At 45.6% G+C, this 23,056-nt stretch overlaps 2 protein-coding genes across 2 annotated transcripts in view; one reads left to right on the top strand and one right to left on the bottom strand.

The window, feature by feature from the left end:
• Positions 1–23,056, bottom strand: part of LOC135552870 (apoptosis-inducing factor 3-like) — a 63,497-nt gene that overhangs the window by 19,118 nt on the left and 21,323 nt on the right. The window lies entirely within an intron of this gene.
• The window catches only part of LOC135552869 (TLC domain-containing protein 2-like), a 41,643-nt gene that overhangs the window by 1,342 nt on the left and 17,245 nt on the right, over positions 1–23,056 (top strand). Inside the window, exon 3 of the mRNA XM_064984782.1 lies at positions 13,463–13,545. Within this exon, the coding sequence (XP_064840854.1) occupies positions 13,463–13,545 (83 nt within the window). The remainder of the gene's footprint in view (positions 1–13,462; positions 13,546–23,056) is intronic.

Consider the following 23,056-nt stretch of genomic DNA (forward strand, 5'->3'; position numbering starts at 1 on the left):
TAATTTAGCTACAGAAGATCAATGCCTTCTAAAAAATAGAAGTGGATTACGTTTTATCACAAGCACTTACATTTGGGAAGGTTGCAATTTGGCCAATACACTCGCCAAATATAGAACAGTTTGTGGCCAAAGTGGTCTGTGAAGAGACACACACGCATACTCATACACACGCTAGCACACACACTCTATAAACACGCACATTTCAATATTGTTATATGGTGCTATTATACATTTTGTGATGTAATGATGTTATATGATGCACTTTTATTCATTTTTTTTTGTTTAGTTGTGTGATGTGTCTGGACCCCAGGAAGAGTAAGGCAGCAGCTAATGGGGAATCATAATAAATAGATATAACCAATAGAAGGATTTTGGAACCTCTAACTCTGGCACTTTGACTCATGGGTACCCTAGCAATGGCTGCCATTCCAGACTTGAATGGGAACTGCCATCTATGGATTATATTTCTGTGTTTGGTTGCGGCTGTCATTTTGCCTTTCGCAAATTTCAAAATACAATCACGAGAAAAACGTAAGGTCTACCGTTTGGAAAGAAAATGCCTACTGCTGATAAGAGAAGACTAATCTGTCTGTAGATGCTAACACATTTGTTTCTCAACTTTTGAGCGATTCTGAGCGAACAGCACTGCTTTTCAAAGTATATTAACTTGAGATATTGGCATGAGCACATCGGCCATCACCTGTGAGTAGCCTATGCTATCTATCTTCATCATTGAGTCAGTGTTACTGGAAAGTTTATTTTGTAGCTATACAAAATAAAAATAAATAAAAATATAAACGTAACACGTAAAGTGTTGGTCCTATGTTTAATGAGCTGAAATAATTTTTTCCATATGCCCAAAAAGCTTCTTTCTCTAATTTTTTGCACAAGTTTGTTTACATCCTTATTTGTGAGCATTTCTCTTTTGCCGATATAATCCATCCACCTGACGATCATTACACAGGTGCACCTTGTGCTGGGGACATTTATAAGGTCACATAAAAACACAATGCCACAGAAGTCTCAAGTTTTGAGGGAGCATACAATTGGCATGCTGACTGCAGGAATGTCAACCAGAGCTGTTGCCAGAGAATTTAATGTTAATTTCTATCATAAACTGCCTCCGTTGTCATGGGATATCTATAGATTAGGGCCTAATTAAAATTTTCAATTGACTGATTTCCTTTATATGAATTGTAACTCAGTAAAAAATGTAATTGGTGTGTGTGTGTGTGTGTGTGTGTGTGTGTGTGTGTGTGTGTGTGTGTGTGTGTGTGTGTGTGTGTGTGTGTGTGTGTGTGTGTGTGTGTAAATATATCTCAGGGTTTCCATTAGGAAAATTAGGCGGCTGTCACGATTGTTGTTGGAAGGATTGGACCAAGGTGCAGAGTGGTATGGTTCCATCATCTTTTATTAGAAGTGAAACGTGAAGCTAATGTAGTGCTCGCAGGCAACTATACATAGACAAGATCCCACAACAAACAGGTGGGAAAAGGCTGCCTAAATATGATCCCCAATCAGAGACAACGATAGACAGCTGCCTCTGATTGGGAACCATACCAAGCCAACCTAGAAATAAAGAAACTAGAATGCCCACCCTAGTCACACCCCGACCTAACCAAAATAGAGAAAAGGATCCCCCCCAGGTTGCGGACTCCGGCCGCAAAACCTGACTCTATAGGGGAGAATCCGGGTGGGCATCTAGCCTCGGTGGCGGCTCAGGTGCGGGACGTAGACCCCGGAACCCTCGCAGGAGGCTCTGGACTGGGAACCCTCGCTGGAGGTTCCGGACTGGGAATCCTCGCAGGAGGCTCTGGACTGGGAACCCTCACTCGAGGCTCCGGACCATGGATCATCACTGGAGGATCCGGGCCATGGATCATCACTGAAGGCTATGGACTGGGAACCCTCGCAGGAGGCTCCGGACTAGGAACCCTCGCAAGAGGCTCCGGACTGGGAACCCTCGCAGGAGGCTCCGGACTGGGAACCCTCGCAGGAGGCTCCGGACTGGGGCGGCAGGGTAGCGTAGTGGTTATTGGTTAGAGTGGTTAGAGCGTTGGACTAGTAACCGAAAGGTTGCAAGTTTGAATCCCCGAGCTGACAAGGTACAAATCTGTCGTTCTGCCCCTGAACAGGCAGTTAACCCACTGTTCCTAGGCCGTCATTGAAATTAAGAATTTGTTCTTAACTGACTTGCCTAGTAAAATAAAGGTAAAATAAAAATAAAAAAATTAACTGGGAACCCTCGCTGGAGGCTCCGGACTGGGAACCCTCGCTGGAGGCTCCGGACTGGGAACCCTCGCAGGAGGCTCCGGACTGGGAACCCTCGCAGGAGGCTCCGGACTGGGACCCCTCGCTGGAGGCTCCGGACACCGAACCCTCACAGGAGGCTCCGGATTGTGAACCCTCGCAGGAGGCTCCGGACTGGGGCGGCAGGGTAGCCTAGTGGTTAGAGCGTTGGACTAGTAACCAAAAGGTTGCAAGTTCGAATCACCGAGATGACAAGGTACAAATCTGTCGTTCTGCCCCTGCCCCAGGCTCCGGACTGGGGCGGCAGGGTAGCCTAGTGGTTAGAGCGTTGGACTAGTAACCAAAAGGTTGCAAGTTCGAATCACCGAGATGACAAGGTACAAATCTGTCGTTCTGCCCCTGAACAGGCAGTTAACCCACTGTTCCTAGGCCGTCATTGAAAATAAGAATTTGTTCTTAACTGACTTGCCTAGTAAACTAAATGTAAAATAAATATAAAAAAATAAACTGGGAACCCTCTCAGGAGGCTCCGGACTGCGAACCCTCACTGGAGGCTCCGGACCATGGATCATCACTGGAGGCTCCGGACTGCGAACCCTCGCAGGAGGCTCCAGACTGGGAACCCTCACTGGAGGCTCCAGACCATGGATCATCACCGGAGGCTCCGGGCCATGGATTATCACTGGAGGCTCCGGACTGGGAACCCTCGCAGGAGGCTCCGGACTGGGAACCCTTGCAGGAGGCTCCGGACTGGGAACCCCTCGCAGGAGGCTCCGGACTGCGAACCCTCGCAGGGGGCTCCGGGCCATGGATTATCACTGGAGGCTACAGACTGGGAACCCTCGCAGGAGGCTTCGGACTAGGAACGCTCGCAAGAGGCTCCGGACTGGGAACTCTCGCAGGAGGCTCCGGACTGGGAACCCTCGCTGGAGGCTCCGGCCTGGGAACCCTCGCAGGAGACTGTGGACTGGGAACCCTTGCAGGAGGCTCCGGCCTAGGAACCCTCGCAGGAGGCTCCAGACCATGGATCATCTCTGGAGCCTCCGGGCCATGGATCATCACTGGAGGCCCCGGACTGGGAACTGGAGGCTCTGGACTGGGAACCGTCGCTGGAGGCTCCGGACTGCAGACCGTCGCTGGAGGCCTGGTGCGTGGACCGGGCTGGGGAGACGCACTGGAGGCCGGGTGCGTGAAGCCGGCACAGGACATACCGGGCTGGGGAGACACACAGGAGGACTGGTGCTTGGAGCCGGCACAGTACGTACCGGGCTGTGGAGACACACAGTAGGCCTGGTGTGTGGAGCCGACACAGGACGTACTGGGCTGTGGAGACACACAGTAGGCCTGGTGTGTGGAGCCGGCACAGGACGTACTGGGCTGTGGAGGCGCACTGTAGGTCTGGAGCGTAGAGCTGGTACAACATGTCCTGGACAGATGACAACCTTCATACGGAAAGTGCGAGGAGCTGGCACAGGATGTACTGGGCTGTGGAGGCGCACGGGAGACACAGTGCGTAGACCCGGCACACATGGTACCGAACAGTTGACACACGCCTCAAGGCGAGTGCAAAGAGCTGGTACAGGACGTGCAGGGCTGTGGAGGCGTACTGGAGACCTGGTGCGTGGAGCTGGCACAGTCTTCACCAGACGGCTAGTACGCTCATCAGGACGAGAACGGAAAGCTGACTCAGGTGGCATTAAACTGAGGACAAGCTTCTTAGGGCGGGTCAAAACACATGAACAATTTATGGAGATTTAGCTAGCAAGCTTGCTGTTGCTAGCTAATTTGTCCTGGGATATAAACATTGGGTTGTTATTTTACTAGAAATGCACAGTCCTTTTTTCTGGATCTTTGTAGGATTTTGACCCATTTTGCGTCACCCAAAATCATGTGTTCTCTACTCCAAACAATTAATCCACAGATAAAAGGGGAAATCTAAATCTCTCCATTTTTCGTCTTAATCTGTGGACGTTATATATACCCAAGTGGGTATATGCTTCTAAAGTATATGCTCCTAAAAACCAATGAGGAGATTGTAGAGGTAGGACTGGTTTACCAGACGCTTGAGCAGTTTGGATGAAATTATCGATTAACATGTTTGTAAATATATTTTGCAACGCTCGCGCACGCAGTGTGTTAGCCCTAGCCCCAGAAAGCAAGAAGGAGAGAGGAATGCCGGCGGTATCCTATGACCAACATTCAGTTCTTTATCCTTGTCAGCTACAGTGTCTGCTATACAGATGCAGTATAGGCATACAGAAGGAGGCTAATTTGTTCTTTTTCAATCAGAATATGTTTTATAAAGATAAGCATTATATTGTTAGATTATAGGAGTAACTCTGGTAGGCATAAAACATTCTTCCTTACCTCAAGTTCAACTGTCGAAGTCAGTTGGAGTGCCAGTGCACACTGCATGTGGTATAATTGGCTAATAGCCACACCACACGCCAAACCTTCACAACAGTTTCTGAACATTATTAGAGTAATATCAAAAGTAAGTCAAGCAATTGTTTATAGGGGAAATACAAGCAGGATATTATTACATTTTAGTCATTTTGCAGATGTTCTTATCCAGAGCGACTTATATGAGCAATTAGGGTTAAGGGCCTTGTTCAAGTGCACACACAGATTTCTAACCTCGTCGGCTTGGGGATTCTAACCATCAATCTTTCGCTTACTGGCCCAATGCTCTTAACCACTAGGCTACCAAAGATCCAAAATGAAAGAACGAGAAGCATATATATATATATATATATATATTATAACAAAACATACAATCTACTTGCAGTGAAGCCGCTCAATATTTACATTACATTCAGTCATCTAACAGACTCCCATCCAGAGCGATCCACAGAAGCAACCAGGGTCAACGCCCTGTCACTTCCTGTTGAACGCGGAATGAGGAAGAGCTCAGTCTTGTTTGTTTAGAAAGTTTGTTGGGAAGATCTATTGGATATAAAAGAGATGTCAACTTACCAACATTACGACCAGGAATACGTCTTTCCTGAAGCGGCCTACTAGTCAGACCCAGAAGGCAAGCACACCATCCACCGCTTCTGAGCATATTACTCGCCAATGTCCAATCTCTAGATGACAAGGTTGACGAAATTAGGGCACGAGTTGCCTTCCAGAGAGACATCAGAGATTGTAACATTCTCTGTTTCACGGGATATGTTGTCAGAGTCAGTACCGCCACCCGGTTTCTTCATGCATCGCGCCGACAGAAACAAACATCTCTCTGGTAAGAAGAAGGGTGGGGTGTATGCCTTATGATTAATGACTCATGGTGTAATCACAACAACATACAGGAAATCAAGTCCTTTTGTTCACCTGACCTAGAATTCCTTACAATCAAATGCAGACTGCATTATCATCCAAGAGAATTCTCTTCGATTATAGTCACGGCCGGGTATATCCCCCCCCCCCAGCAGATACCTCGTCGGCCCTGAAAGAACTTCACTGGAATCTTTGTAAACTGGAAACCATACATCCTGAGGCTGCATTTATTGTAGCTGGGGATTTTAACAAAGCTAACTTGAGAACAAGACTTCCTAAATTATATCATATCGGATGCGCGACACAAGCTGGTTGCATTCTCGATCATTGCTACTCTAACTTCCGCGATGCATACAAAGCCCCCCCCCACCCTGCCTTGGTCAAATCTGACCATGACTCCATTTTGTTGCTCCCAGCCTATTGACAGAACCACCTCTTTTAATCATTGCAAGGCGACTGGAAACATGACTAAATACAAACAGTCCAGCTATTCCCTCCGTAAGGCAATCAAACAAGCAAAGTGTCAGTATAGAGACAAAGTGGAGTCACAATTCAACGGCTTAAATTACGAGACGCATGTGGCAGGGTCTACAGTCAATCACGGATTACAAAAAGAAAACCAGCCTCGTCGCGGATATCGACATCCTGCTCCCAGACAAATTAAACAACTTCTTTGCTCACTTTGAGGACAATACAGTGCCACTGACACGGCCCGCTACCAAAGCCTGTGGGCTCTCCTTCTCCGTGGCCAATGTGAGTAATCCCTAGCCGCGTCCTAAAGAGGATGCACAGAACAGCTGGCTGGTGTGTTTACGGACATATTCAATCAATCCCTATTCCAGCCTGCTGTCCCCACATGCTTAAAGATGGCCACCATTTTTACTGTTCCTAAATGACTATTGCCTTGTTGCACTTGCACTTGCCTTGTTGCACTCTGTCATTATGAAGTGCTGTGAGACTAGTCAAGGATCATATCACCTCCACCCTACTTGATACCCTAGACCTACTCCAATTTGCTTACTGCCCCAACAGGTCCCCTGACGATGCAATTGCAATCAAAATTCACACTGCCCTATCCCATCTGGACAAGAGGAATACCTATTTGAGAATGCTGTTCACTGACTACAGCTCAGCATTTAACACCATAGTACCCTCAACTCGTCATTAAGCTCGAGACAACTGGGTCCTGGACTTTCTGACGGGCCGCCTCCCAGGTGGTGAAGGTAGGAAACACCATCTACACCCTGCTGCTCCTCAACACTGGGGCCTCACAAGGGTGCATTCTCAGACCTCTCCTGTACTCCCTGTTCACCCATTACTGCATGGCCATGCACGCTTCCAGCTCAATGATCAAGTTTGCAGACGATGCTACAGTGGTAGGCTTGATTACCAACAATGACAAGAAGGCCTACAGGGAGAAGGTGAGGGCCCTCGGAGTGTGGTGTCAGGAAAACAACCTCTCACTAAACGTTAACAAAACAAAGGAGATGATCGTGGACTTCAGGAAACAGCAAAGGGAGCATCCCCCTCATCCACATCGACGGGACAGTAGTGGAGAAGGTGGAACATACACATCACGGACAAACTGAAATGTTCAACCCACACAAAGGTGTGGTGAAGAAGGAGTAACCATGCCTCTTCAACCTCGGGAGGCTGAAGAAAGTTGGCTTGTCACCTAAAACACTCTCAAACTTTTACAGATGCACAATTGAGAGCATCCTGTCACCGCCTGGTACAGCAACTGCACCGCCCTCAACCGCAAAGCTCTCCAGAGGGTAGTGCGGTCTGCACAACACATCACCGGGGACAAACTACCTGCCCTCCAGGACACCTGCAGCACCCGATGTCACAGGAAGGCAAAAAAAGATAATCAAGGACAACAACCACCCGAGCCACTGCCTGTTCACCCCACTATCATCCAGAAGGCGAGGTCAGTACAGGTGCATCAAAGCTGGTATCGAGAGATAGAATCTGTTTTTCAGTCTCAAGGCCATCAGACTGTTAAACAGCCATCACTAACATAGAGAGGCTGCTGCCAACAAATCTCTGGACACTTTAAGAAATTGACTTAGTAAAGGTATCACTAATCACTTTAAATAACGCCACTTTAATAATATTTACATATCCTACATTACTCATCTCATATGTAAACTCCCTTTTCAGGACCCTGTCTTTCAAAGACCATTCGTAAAAATCCCCAAAACTTCACAGATCTTCATTGTAAAGGGTTTAAACATGGTTTCCCATGCTTGTTCAATGAACCATAAACAATTAATGGACATGCGCCTGTAGAACAGTTGTTGAGACAGTAACAGCTTACAGACGGTAGACAATTAAGGTCACAGTTATGAAAACTTAGGACATTAAAGAAGCCTTTCTACTGACTCTGACAAACACCAAAAGAAAGATGCCCAGGGTGCTCATCTGTGTGAACGTGCCTTAGGCATGCTGCAAAGGAGGCATGAGGACTGCAGATGTGGCCAGGGCAATAAATTGCAATGTCCTTACTGTGAGACGCCTAAGATAGTGCTACAGGGAGACAGGATGGACAGCTGATCATCCTCACAGTGGCAGACTATGTGTAACAACACCTGCACAGGATCGGTGCATCCGAACATCACACCTGCGGGACAGGTACAGGATGGCATCAACAACTGCCCGAGTTACACCAGGAACGCACAATCCTTCTATCAGTGTTCTGACTGTCCTCAATAGGCTGAGAGAGGATGGACTGAGGGCTTGTAGGCCTTTTGTAAGGCAGGACCCCACCAGACATCACCGGCAACAACGTCGCCTATGGGCACAAAACCATCGTCACTGGACCAGACAGGACTAGCAAAAAGTGCTATTCACTGACAAGTCGCGGTTTTGTCTCACCAGGGGTGATGGTCGGATTCGCGTTTATCGTCAAAGGAATGAGCGTTACACCGAGGCCTGTAGTCTGGAGTGGGATCGATTTGGAGGTGGAGGGTCCGTCATGGTCTGGGGCGGTGTGTCATAGCATCATCGGACTGAGCTTGTTGTCATTGCAGGCAATCTCAACATTGTGCGTTACAGGGAAGACGACTTCCTCCCTCATGTGGTACCCCTCCTGCAGGCTCATCCTGACATGAACCACCAGCATGACAATGCCACCAGCCATACTGCTCGTTCTGTGCGTGATTTCCTGCAAGACAGGAATGTCAGTGTTCTGCCATGGCCAGCGAAGAGCTTTGATCTCAATCTCATTGAGCACATCTGGGACCTGTTGGATCGGAGGGTGAGGGCTAGGGCTATTCCCCCCAGAAATGTCCGGGAACTTGCAGGTGCCTTGGTGGAAGAGTGGGTTAACATCTCACAGCAAGAACGGACAAATCTGGTGCAGTCCATGAGGAGGAGATGCACTGCAGTACTTAATTCAGCTGATGGCCACACCAGATACGAACTGTTACTAACTGACCCCCCCTTTTTTCAGAGACACATTATTCAATTTCTGTTAGTCACATGTCTGTGGAAATTGTTCAGTTTATGTCTCAGTTGTTGAATCTTATGTTCAAAAACGCCGAATACAACAAGTGTAGTCCTTACCGTGAAATGCTTACTTACAAGCCCTTAACCAACAGTGCAGTTCAAGGAGAGTTAAGAAAATATTTACCAAATAAGCTAAAGTAAAAAATAATAAAAAGTAACACAATAAAATAACAATAACAAGGCTATATACAGGGGGGTACCAGTACCGAGTCAGTGTGCGGGGTACAGGTTAGTTGTGGTAATTTGTACATGCTGGTAGGGGTGAAGTGAAAATGTATAGATAATAAACAGCAAGTAGCAGCAAAAACAAAACAAATGTACAAAACAAATGGGGGGTCAATGTAAATAGTCCGGTAGCCATTTGATTCATTGTTCAGCAGTCTTATGGCTTGGGGGTAGAAGCTGTTAAGGAGCCTTTTGGTCCTAGACTTGGCGCACCGACACTGCTTGCCGTGTGGTGGCAGAGAGAACAGTCTATGCCTTGGGTGACTGGAGTCTCTGACGATTTCATGGGCTTTTCTCTGACACCGCCTATTATATAGGTCCTGGATGGCAGGAACTTGGCCCCAGGGATGTACTGGGCCGTACGCACTACCATCTGTAGCGCCTTACGGTCAGATGCCGAGCTGTTGCCATACCAGTGATGCAACCGGTCATGATGCTCTCAATTGTGTTGTGCAGCTGTAAAACCTTTTGAGGATCTGGGGACCCATGCCAAATAATTTCAGTCTCCTGAGGGGGAAAAGGTTTTGTCGTGCCCAATGAACTTGAAACTCCACTACAGCTCTGTCAATGTTAATGGATTTTTCCTGTAGTCCACGATCAGCTCCTTTGTCTTGCTCACATTGAGGGAGAGGTTGTTGTCCTGGTACCACACTGACAGTTCTCTGACCTCCTCCCTATAGACTGTCTCATTGTTGTTGGTGATCAGGCCTACCACTGTTGTGTCATCAGCAAACTTAATGATGATGTTGGAGTTGTGTTTGGTCATGCAGTCGTGGATGAACAGGGAGTACAGGAGGGAACTAAGTACCTACCCCTGAGGGGCCCTAGTGTTGATGATCAGCGTGGCAGATGTGTTGTTGCCTACCCTTACCACCTGGGGGCAGCCCGTCAGGAAGTCTAGGATCCAGTTGCAGAGGGAGGTGTTTAGTCCCAGTGTCCTGAGCTTAGTGATGAGCTTCGTGAGCACTATGGTGTTGAACGCTGTGCTGTAGTCAATGAGCTGTAGGCATTCTCACATAGGTGTACCCTTTGTCCAGGTGGGAAAGGGCAGTGTGGAGTGCGTTTGAGATTGCGACATCTGTGGATCTGTTGGGGAGGTATTCGAATTGGCGTGGGTCTAGGGTATCCGGTAGGATGCTGTTGATGTGAGCCATGACCAGCCTTTCAAAGCACTTCATGGCTACGAATGTGAGTGCTACGGGGCGGTAATCATTTAGGCAGGTTACCTTTGCTTCCTTGGGCGAATGGACTATGGTGGTCTGCTTGAAAATGTCAGTGAAGACACTTGCCAGTTGGTCTGCACATGCTTTGAGTGCACGTCCTGGTAATCCGTCTGGCTCCACGGCTTTGTGAATGTTGACCTGTTTAAAGGTCTTGCTCACATCGGCTACTGAGAGTGTTATCACACAGTCATGTGACATGCTGGTAAAAATTGTAACACTGATTTAAGTTTGCCTGCATTATAGTCCCCGGCCACTAGGAGTGCCACTTCTGGATGAGCATTTTCTTGTTTGCTTATGGCCTAGAGTTGGTTGAGTGCGGTCTTAGTGCCAGCATCGGTCTGTGGCCGTAAATAGACGGCTACGAATAATATAGATGAGAATTCTCTTGGTAGATAGTGTGGTCTACAGCTTATCATAAGGTACTCTACCTCAGGCGAGTAATACCTTGAGACTTCTTTAATATTAGACATCGCGCATCAGCTGTTATTGACAAAAAGACACACACCCCCACCCCTCGTCTTACCAGACGTAGCTTCTCTGTTCTGCCGACGCATGGAAAATCCCGCCAACTCTATATTAGCCGTGTCGTCGAACATCCACGACTCAGTGAAAGATAAGATATTACAGTATTTAATGTCCCGTTGGTAGGATATGCCACCTGACCTTGTCTATCTCTCATATAACTTAGAGCAATAGTGTATGTGTGTCAGCCTATACCCCTCCAATGACCTCTACCCAACACGCTTCATGTGTCTGACAGCTAAAATTGGTCTGTAGAAGGAGTATTAAGCCTGGAGCACAAGTCAAACAGCAGACCATTGCTTTTACTTGGTTAGGAGTCTTGGCTAGATGGACAAAATCTTTATTTAACTAGGCAAGTCAGTTAAGAACAAATTCTTATTTTCAATGACAGCCTCGGAACAGTGGGTTAACTGCCTTGTTCAGGGGCAGAATGACAGATTTTCACCTTGTCAGCTCAGGGATTCGATCTTGCAACCTCTCGGTTACTCGTCCAATGCTCTAACAACCAGGCTTCCTGCCACCACACTGAGCTTAAAGTAAACCCCAGCAGTACAGCCCCTTTAAATAAAAAATCCTCTATTTTGACTTCATGCTCTCTAATTGGCTCGTGTATTGAGCTAATTTACACACTATAAGCTGTTAATTTATTGGATCTGTGCCTAGCTAACAAGGGCTCCCTTAGAATTCCAAGGATTGTTAGCATTCTCCCAGAGAATCCACCCACCATTGAATGCTGCATGTCAGTGTTATTAGTGTTGCCGGAATTCTAGAATCAATGGGGAGCATTATGATGCTTCGTCCCAGGCACTGCTCCGGGCCTACCCCTGTAGGTTGCGTGACCCTAGAATGGGCCATAGCGCATGAGAAGAAGGCTGTTGATATATGCCGCAGCAATCTCCCTGGGTCAAATGCCATCTATAACAGAGAATTAACAGAGAAGGTAGTCCGGGTGAGGAGGGATGGTGGATGGTGCTTCCTCTGAGCCCTGCCTACAACAATGTGGCGTGACAGTGACACTGAGCCTATAGTATGGCCGTCACTATCAGGCCACAATGCAAAGCTAGAAAGACAAAGTATTTTCACTATCGGCAATTTTGACATGGCAGCTTGGCCACATAGTAGAAACCTACTGTATGTTCGAAGGCTATATTTAAAATGTTTTGTTTGTTTTTCGCTCTGATTGACCAAACAAACACTAGTCTGGGCCTCTGTCTGTGGACTGACTTGATTATGTCAGGCCAAGGCAAAGGTGTTGACATTTTGGAATGCATAACAGTTGCAGTAGGTACCCTCCCAGGCTGACCAAAGGTAAATGCAGTGTTACACACCAAACATGACACTACCATGAAGTGCCACTCTCCTATTGGGTATGTCGTTAAGTTCATTTTAAGAATATGTTTGTTTTGAGAAACTGTAATCTGTCACAAAGATTTTCTGATGTAGACTCATCTCAACCAAACATCCAGGGTTTGACTGTAAGCCAGTGTATAGACAAGTTGTGTTTGATCACCATGTCGTTGGACAGTCACTGCCCAAAACCCACAGAACGGGAGAGCTTGGCTCCAGTCACCAGCCGTAACATGCTGCTGTTGAATTTAAACACTGTAAAAAAATGTTTCCTTTTTCAGCCACGTGTGGTGGTACAGAAAGGTGTGAGAGAAACTAGGGCAGAAGAACAGGGGCAGGGGGTGAGATGTGGACAGAGAGACACAGAGAGAGAGAGAGGGACAGAGAGAGACCGAAACAATGATTCCTTTTGGACAGTTGGTCACATGCCACCATGGTTCCATAACGTGAGAGCTTGACCTAGGTTGACGGTCTTCGCTGGTTGTAAAATAGCTTTTCTTTATACCTGTCTAGGAATGATAAGAGATGAATGGATGACACTTTTAAAATCTAATACGGATCCTATTCAGTCAAAATCAATTCCCAATGCACAGTAAGAATTATTTTTGGGATTCAATTTGGACAATTTGGTGAAGTAAACATTCGTTGTTTCTTCAGCATGTGTTTGTCATATAGCAGCTGAGGATGCTCTAAAGGTACACGTCTTATCACAATATTTACAGAAGCCGTTTGGTGTTGAATGTCAAATAGAATATGTAGTAGGAACACAGACTAGGGTTAATTATAGACTGCCCTAGAGGAGGATCCCCTCCGCGACATACACACACACACCCGACTATCTTTAACGCTTCATTATTTTTCCACCATTCTGAAAAGCCGTCTCCATGGTTATGCCCATAGCGGGGGACTGATCTAAATAGCACTCTTTAACTGACATCTTGGTTACCATCCTTGGTGTCGTCATGGAAGCGACTGGCAAGAGGGGTCCCCACTAAATATACTTGATATGCCAAACGCTCCTCCACTGAAAAAGCCTTTGTTCAATCAATCTCCATTGCTTTGTTTTGGTTCTAAGCTAGAATATGCCTTTTCCATGTTTTGTTCAACAGGCTACTTCATCTATGACTTCCTTGATATGGTGCTCAACCAAAAGATGATCCTGTCATGGGAGCTCCTATTTCATCACACGGTGGTAAGTGGCCCTTGAAGCATCTACAAGGTTTGAGGTACCCGTTATGTACAACCACAGATCTAGGATCAGGTTACCTCACCTCACTCACCATAACCTTGATAAATATCTGACCCTGTATCAGCGGTAAGGTGAAACATAGCCTAGAATCTCTGTCTCAACCTCATTATCTAGCTAAAACACCCACCAGAGAATACTGAAGCAGTGAAAGCATCACACAGTGCACACACATTTTACACACAAAACCCCCACAGTCGTTGGCCCCTGTTAGCATACAGCAGAGCTCAAATCCTATTTTATTGGTCGCTTGCACAGTTTTGCTGCACCTGCGATGTCTCTAGCTATAACAATGCAGTAAGATCTAGCAATACAATAACAATACACACATAATCCCCCCCAAAATAAATAAAGAACAAGAAAATGAAGACCTTACTGTTAACCTTTTCCAGACATCCTTCCTCATCAGGCTCCTAACCTGCCTAACACCCCCCTTGAGGAAGTTAACCCCCAGGCATGGTAGTGTAACAGAGGTCTTTGGGTAAAAACGCTTGCACAATGAGTATATTTGCCAGAGACCTGATTAGTTGCATTGGCAACCTAAGTGAATGCCTAGACTTCAGCTTAGCAGGCTAATGTGCTCTACTGTCCCTTAGAAAGTCTGAGTTTTAACCCCATCGGTCACACTAGCTAGGAACTGCCAACTCATTATTGTTCTCTTTCTCATCAAGGCTAGACAGCTCCAGTACTACGTAATAGGCCTCAAATGAGAGCACCTGGTAAAGTCATTGTTCATCATTGTCCTTTTGAGAAAAATGTTCATTGTTCACCAATGTTCTTGAGAAAGACCTCATAGTGTTGTTCTCATTCCCTTGAGAATGGGTTTCTCATCTTTGTAGAATGCTGCTTGAGGCTGTGCATCAGGGTATGAAGCTGCCTATTGGCAACAGATCTAGGATCAGTTTTCCCTCCCCCATCCTAACTTTAACCATTGGGGGTTAAAATGCTAAACCGACCTTGGAATACGCCAAAGTACTTCTGCCTGACCCATTTTCATGGCAATACTGAGCTTTTGAAGACCTTTTTATTTTGAGGACCGGTTTGTGATGTTGATGTAGATTTTTAGATGTGTGGTTAGAAGAGGACTTGTGTAGATTTGAATTTGTAGAATTTTGTCAAATCTGTCCATGTCTGCCTGTCTAATACTTATATAACTAATGTTTGTGTATAGGCGTCTGAAGTTGAGCCAGTGCATGTGGGCACATGCCTATTTATATGTGTGAGCCTCTATAAGTGTGTGTTTCTCTATATCCCTCGCACACATGCTGGTGAGTAGTACAGTATTCACACTCAGCCTCTCGTGTTGGTATGACTCACAGCTGGCTGTTCCTTGTCAATGTATCAACACTGTCCAGGGAAATCCCTGCATATCTAAACTGACAGACTGACTGACTGGACTCAGTCTGCCAGGCAGCTCCATATCTAAACTAAATGACTGGCTGACTGGATTCAGCTCAGCTTGTTAGGCAGCTCCACGTGCCTCTGGCCCTGGAAGGATAGAGGCCCAGTGTATTTTGGCTCAGTCCCTCCATGGACTTCATTCTCCCCTGAAGTCACCCTATGGTTCTCATCCTCTCCTCTTCCAGGGCCAGCAGCCAGCCAGTCAGTCCCCCATTCTGAGGTTTTGTTGTTGTTGTTCTTCGCTCCCTTCTTTCCTGGAAGCTCCATTCAGGACAGAAGGAGGAGGTCTGGATGAGTGTTGGCAGATACACAGTCCACAACTGTGGCCTGGGAGGAATGTCTTCCACTTTTCCTCTCCTTCTCTCACATCATCCTTTTTGTCTGTGTTGTGGTCCCTTTCTGTCTCCTGCTCTCTTCCTGTGTCTCTATCAGTCTATCTCTCCTCTCTCTCACCCTCTCTTCCTCTCCCCCTGTGGTTTACTGATGGGGTCAGGGCCTGGCAGTAATGATAAATAAGAACATTGTTATGTGTTTTTTTTGTGAGAAGTAAAGGGAGAGAAACTCTTTTTCTGAATTGGAGATCTCAATGGAGCATTTCATTGGTCTTGGGTAATGCCTTGTTGACAATTTCTACGGTCTGTGGAAAAAACAGCATTTATTTGGCGTACCCCCTCATCCTCTGAAAGTCATTTTGGTTAGTCATTCACTTTGTAATGCTGTAGATGGGTTTCTCTGAAATGCAGACTTAACAACACCAAAGGCTCAAGCTAAGGACTGATGCTCAAGAGTTAGCATAAGGCAAATCTTTGGTAGTTGTTCCAGTAGTCGTCGACCAGGCTCGTATTCATCAGGGCATACAGCATCAGAGCAGAATGGTTGGGCAATGTAAAACATAAACTAGGGTTTCTTATTGGATAAGTTCAGCTGGAAGGCCATTTTCTTCCATTTCATGTCTAGTGAACATGGCCTAGTCTTAGTAACTGTGGGGGAATAAGCAGTCAAATGTTCCATAGAAACGTTATACTTTTTTCTACTTAAGTGGAGCTCACTGGGTAAGAAAGGTATGAGTCCTCTTACAATGACATATGGGTACTCCACTGGCAGTTTGACACAGAGCAACACGGAGACTCCTCGTATAGCCCCCAAACAACCCCTGACCCCTCCATTCCTTTGGGAAACAGGAAGTCCTGCCGTCTGTGCCAGTAATAGGGCGCCCTAATGAACACAAAACTGCCCCACTCAGATCTGACTGAGGAGGTACTGTCATATGTATGAAAGAGCATATGGAAGATTCATAACAGAAGATATAAGGGTCTGGAAACAGAAATTCTGAAAAAACCATATTTGCATTTGCAGAAGTTGTCAGGGGTGCTTTTTGTTTCAAGGGGTTTTCTGCTGTAGTTTCAGTAACATAATTGAGAATTTCAATAAGCATTTTTCTACGGCTGGCCATGCTTTCCACCTGGCTACCCTGGTCAACCGCCCGGCACCCCTCACTGCAACTTGCCCAATCCTCCCACATTTCTCCTTCACCCAAATCTAGATAGCTGATGTTCTGAAAGAGCTGCAAAATCTGGACCTCTACAAGTCAGCGGGGCTAGACAATCGGGACCCTCTCTTCCTAAAGTTATCCGCCGAAATTGTGGCAACCCCTATTACTGGCTTGTTCAACCTCTCTTTCGTATCGTCTGAGATCCCCAAAGATTGGAAAGCTGACGCGGTCATCCCCCTCTTCAAAGGGGAGACACTCTAGACCCAAACTGCTACAGACCTATATCTATCCTACCCAGCCTTTCTAAGGTCTTCGAAAGCCAAGTTAACAAACAGATCACCGACCATTTCGAATCCCACCGTACCTTCTCCACTATGCAATCTGGTTTCCGAGCTGGTCATGGGTGCACCTCAGCCACGCTCAAGGTCCTTAACGATATCATAGCCGCCATTGATAAGAGACAATACTGTGCAGCTGTATTCATCGACCTGGCCAAGGCTTTCGACTCTGTCAATCACCACATTCTTATCGGCAGACTCAACAGCCTTGGTTTCTCAAATGGCTGCCTCACCTGGTTCACCAACTACTTCTCTGGCAGAGTTCAGTGTGTCAAATCGGAGGGCCTGTTGTCCGGAACTCTTGAAGTCTCTATGGGGATGCCACAGGGTTCAATCCTCGGGCCAACTCTTTTCTCTGTATACATCAATGATGTCGCTCTTGCTGCTGGTGATTCTCTGACCCAACTCTATGCAGACGACACTATTCTGTATACCTCTGGCCCTTCTTTGGACACTGTGTTAACTAACCTCCAGACGAGCTTCAATGCCATACAACGCTCCTTCCATGGCCTCCAACTGCTCTTAAATGCCAGTAAAACTAAATGCATGCTCTTCAACCGATCCCTGCCTGCACCTGCCCGCCCGTCCAGCATCGCTACTCTGGGCAGTTCTGACTTAGAGTATGTTGACAACTACAAATACCTAGGTGTCTGTTAGACTATAAAGTCTCCTTCCAGACTCACATTAAGCATCTCCAATCCAAAATTAAATCTACAATCGGCTTCCTATTTCTCAACAAAGTGTCCCGCCCTGACCTTAGAGAGCCGTTTTATTTCTCTATTTGGTTAGGTCAGGGTGTGATGTGGGGTGGGCATTCTATGTTTTGTTTTTCTATGTTTTGGCCGGGTATGGTTCTCAATCAGGGACAGCAGTCTATCGTTGTCTCTGTTTGGGAACAAAACTTAGGTATCCCTTTCCCTCCTTTCTTTGTGGGAAGTTAGCTTTGTTTGAGGCATCATAGCCCTGTGAGCTTCACGGTCGTTTTGTATTGTTTATTGGTTTTGTTGGCGACATTTTTAATAAAAAGGGAAAATATACGCTGACAACGCTGCACCTTGGTCCTCTTCATTCGATGGCCGTGACACAAAGCCTCCTTCACTCATGCTGCCAAACATACCCTAGTAAAACTGACTATCCAACCGATCCTTGACTTCGGCGATGTCATTGACAAAATAGCCTCCAACACTCTACTCAGCAAACTGGATGCAGTCTAACACAGTGCCGTCCGTTTTATCACCAAAGCCCCATATACTACCCACCACTGTGACCTGTATGCTCTCGTTGACTGGCCATCGCTTCATATCCGTCACCATACCCACTGGCTCCACATCTATAAGTCTTTGCTAGGTAAAGCCCCGTCTTATCTCAGCTCACTAGTCACCATAGCAGCACCCACTCGCAGCACACGCTCCAGCAGGTATATCTCACTGGTCACCCCCAAAGCCAATTCCTCCTTCGGCCGCCTTTTCTTCCAGTTCTCTGCTGCCAATGACTGGAACGAACTGCAAAAATCCCTGAAGCTGGAGACTCATATTTCCCTCATTATCTTTAAGCACCAGCTGTCAGAGCAGCTCACAGATCACTGCACCTGTACATAGCCAATCTGTAAATAGCCCATCCAACTACCTCATCACCATATTGTTATTTATTTTGCACTCATCTTCTGCACATCTATCACCCCAGTGTTTAATTTGCCATACTGTAATAATTTCACCACTTTGGCCTATTTATTGCCTCACCCACCTTATCCTACCTCATTTACAAACACTGTATATAGACTTTCTCTATTGTATTATTGACTGTATGTTTGTTTATTCCATGTGTAACTCTGTGTTGTTGTTTGTGTCACACTGCTTTGCTTTATCTTGGCCAGGTCGCAGTTGTAAATGAGAACTTGTTCTCAACTGGCCGACCTGGTTAAATAAAGGTGAAACAAATAAAAACGTTTTTTTGGAGTTGCCTACCGCCCTTGACTGGGTTCATGGAAAAACAAGGAAACATTTACCATAAAAAGCTCCCCTCTCCTCCTTGTATGTAGGCTGCCCCAGTTGGCTATGAAGTTGGAAATATTGAGGTTGCTATGAACGAGGGTGAGTAGATATTAGAGCACTGCTTCAGAAGTTAATGAAAAAAGCATTTAGAAAATGGAATTGAGCCTAATGCAGTTCATTTAAGATGTTTAGGTCAGCAGGGGAGATGTCATTTGACTCTAGTTGCTTTTCTAATTGCAGTCGCTATAGCTGCGCTCTTCGTTCAACCGCTCTCTGACTGAGATGTTTTTGAAGGTTTCAACAGTGTTTGCTGTTTCCCTCCAACACAAATTGCTTTCATCCCTGTCTCGTTACGTATTATTGAGTTTGCTTATTAGTGGTACTTAGTGCTGGTAGGGAAGCGAGTGTCATGTGCTACTCTCAAACTGTTATTTTTACTGCTGTGTTCCATCTTTGAGATATACTATCATCGATCCCCCTACATACTACATCTGTATCTACAGGGCATTTGGAAAGTATTTAGACCCCTTGACCCTTTCCCCAAAAGATTGTTACAGCCTTATTCTAAAAATTATTACATCTACAATACTCCACAATGACAAAGCAAAAACTGGTTTTTCGAAATGTTTGCAAATGTATTAAAAATAAAATATTACATACGTTTTCAGACCCTTTACTCAGTACTTTGTTGCAGCACCTTTGGCAACGTTTACCGCCTCGAGTCTTCTTGGGTATGACGTTACAAGCTTGGCATCTGCATTTGGGGAGTTTCTCCCATTCTTCTCTGCAGATCCTCTCATGCTCTGTCAGATTGGAAGGATCTCTCTGTACTTTGCTCTGTTCATCTTTCCCTCAATCTTGACTAGTCTCACAGTTCCTGCTGTTGAAAGATAACCCCACAGCATGATGCTGCCACCACCATGCTTCACCGTAGGGATGGTGTCTGGTTTCCTCCATATGTGACACTTGGCATTTGGTTCAAAGACTTCAATATTGGTTTCATCAGACCAGAGAATCTTCTTTCCCTTGGTCTGAGAGTCCTTTAGGAGCCTTTTGGCAAACTCCAAGCAGGCTGTAATGTTCCTTTTACTGAGGAATGTCTTCCGTCTGGCCACTCTACCGTAAAGGCCTAATTGGTGGAGTGCTGCAGAGATGATTGTCCTTCTGGAAGATTCTCCCATCTCCACAGAGGAACTCTGGAGCTCTGTCAGAGTGAGCATCAGGTTCTTGGTCACCTCCTTGACCAAGGCCCTTCTCCCTCGATTGTTCAGTTTGGCCGGGCGGCCAGCTCTAGGGATCTTGTTGGTTTCGAACTTCTTCCATTTAAGAATGATGTAGGCCACTGTGTTCATGGGGACCTTCATTGCTACAGAAATTCTTTGGTACCCTTCCCCAGGTACCCTTCCGACAATTCATTTAAAACTTATCATGGCTTAGATCCTGCTAACCGGATCGATATGACAACAGCCAGTGAAAGTGCAGGGCGCCAAATTCAAACAACACAAATCTCATCATTAAATTTCCTCAAACATACAAGTATTTTACACCATTTTAAAGATAAACTTGTTGTTAATCCCAACCACAGTGTCCGATTTCAAAAAGGCTTTATGACGAAAGCACATCAAACGATTATGTTAGGTCAGTACCTAGTCACAGAAAAACACAGTCATTTTTCCGGCCAAAGAAAGGAGTCACAAAAAGCAGAAATAGAGATAAAATGAATCACTAACCTTTGATGATCTTCATCAGATGACACTCATAGGACTTCATGTTACACAATACATGTATATTTTGTTCAATAAAGTTCATATTTATATCCAAAAATCTCAGTTTACATTGGCGCGTTACGTTCAGTAATGTTTTGCTTCCAAAACATCCAGTGATTTTGCAGAGAGCCACATCAATTTACAGACATACTCATCATAAATGTTGATGAAAATACAAGTGTTATGCATGGAACTTTAGATAAACGTCTCCTTAACCTCATGGCTTGGTTTTTGCTCTGACATACACTGTCAACTGTGGGACTTTATGTAGACAGGTGTGTGTCTTTCCAAATCATAGCCAATCAATTTGGAGAAACATCTCAAGGATGATCAATGGAAACAGGATGCACCTGAGCTCAATTTTGAGTTTCATAGCAATGGTTCTGAATAATTATGTAAATCAGATTTTTCTGGGTTTTTAGGTTTAATATCTTTACAAAAATGACTAAAAATCTGTTTTTTCTCTTTGCCATTACTGGGTATTGTGTGTAGATTAATGAGAATGTGTTTTATTTAATTTGTTTTTGAATAAGGCTGTAGTGTAACAAAGTGGAAAAGGGAAAGGGGTCTGAATACTTTCCAAATAAACTGTATACACCTACTGCCTGCCATCTTCTCTTCTCCTCCTCTCCTCCTTTCATCTCCTGTCCTCTCGCTTTCTCTCCCCCCGGCTTCTTCTCAAAAGACCCTGATATTCCCGCTCCTGCAGACCAGTCTTTGTCCATGTCCCCTCGTTCTGTCAGATTCCACTGACTCACCACATGATATAGCCTTAGTAGAGCAGCCGCCAAAGCTGTAGTACATGCCATGCGTTCTGCTTCTTCATTCCAAAGTTATTGAACATTCTCATCCCTACTCTCTCTTAAGTGTACTCTAAAAGCAAAAAAAAAAAAAGCATGTTGAGTTATAATTTCGAATTTGCTTTGGAAGTAAATTCATGAACATCATTTTCTGTAATATGTGGTTTGTGAAATTGTGGTTTGCTTTTCACAAACCACTAAAATGTCCCTGGACTCCAAGAAGCAATGTCAGCAGGAGCAATTTCATTTGTATAGCAGGCTGCTGAATGTATTTGCCAAAGAAATATTCCAGAGATCTTCATGTGCTCCACAAACATTCCTCTTTTGGCCAGGGTTCTACTCTGTGGGTTGAGGAGGCAGAAGGAGTATCGCTTGCTATTTAGTTTTGCGCAAGTTTCAGTTCTTTCAACATATCGCCTAAACCTAGAGCTATGAGCTAAACCTCATGTGTTTTAGCCCTATCACTGCATGGATGTTATTAGAACTTACAATAACCAAAGTGAGAAGACCAGAATAATGTGATTGAGTGAGAGATTGAGTGTGAAGGAGAGGAAAGGGAGAGTGGGGTGAGGCAGAGAATGTGTCTATAGATTCTTGACGGGAGAGTTGTGGTGTGTTTTGCGGCCACATCTCTTTGGAGGAGGGAAACCCCTCTGCCTCTCTCCTCAGCATGTGTTTCCAGACAGAAGAAATCTGGTCTCCACATGAACCCCCTCTCACACACGCTCAACCCAGATCTCCACCCCCATATCCCATACACCTAAACAGTCAAAACAGCACTCCATCCACCCCAAATCCACTCACTCAAGACAGCCTCTGCCCCTTCTCATTGCAACAGACCGATGGGGATCTGTAGTTAGTTATATGCATGTGCATGTTTTCATCTAGGTCCAGTGTTCCCTTCTTTTGTAAAACGTTTGTTTCCATTCCTCAGTGTCGTTCCATATTGTAAACTACTCATCCAATGATACCAGTCTAAGGCCCCTCTCATCCAATATCCACACAGATTGAACCAGCCTCTTAACTAGAAACCATTCTCAAAAGTGCTAGTAAATCTTATTGGCAGGTAGCCTAGTGGTTAGAGCTTTGGACTAGTAACCCGAAAGGTTGCAAGATCAAATCCCCAAGCTGACGAGGTAAAAATCTGTCGTTCTGCCCGTGAACAAGGCAGTTAACCCACTGTTCCTAGGCTGTCATTGAAAAGAAGAATTTGTTCTTGAATTACTTGCCTAGTTAAATCAAATAAAAATAAATAAATACCTCAACAGTAAACTTTTTAACATTTTGTTGTACACTGGTATTGGACAGAAATATAATTATTGTGCCTAGGGCCTGACAATAAGAAACTCTGCGAAGTCATAACGTCTCTACACTGTTATGAAGTGTCCACATTGTCAGGAGAACCCACATTGTCATAAACATTATTCTGTTGCTAAGAGGTTGGGCAGGAAATCCAGATGTGCTTAAACAGAGTGACTGTTGTGAGATGTTGGCATGGCAACCAGGAATGTGGTTCTTCAAGAAATCCGCTACGTTCAGAAACTGGAGAGCCAGGCCCAGGGAGAACAGAATGAGGGAGTTGGCCTTTACTGACTTCATACTGTAGTCAAGGTGACGCTATTGGAGTGCCCTGCTTCCTCCTGAGGGTGGTGCGGTCTGCCCACGCATC

This window comes from Oncorhynchus masou, chromosome 13, assembly GCF_036934945.1.
Source record: "Oncorhynchus masou masou isolate Uvic2021 chromosome 13, UVic_Omas_1.1, whole genome shotgun sequence".
NCBI lineage: Eukaryota > Metazoa > Chordata > Actinopteri > Salmoniformes > Salmonidae > Oncorhynchus > Oncorhynchus masou.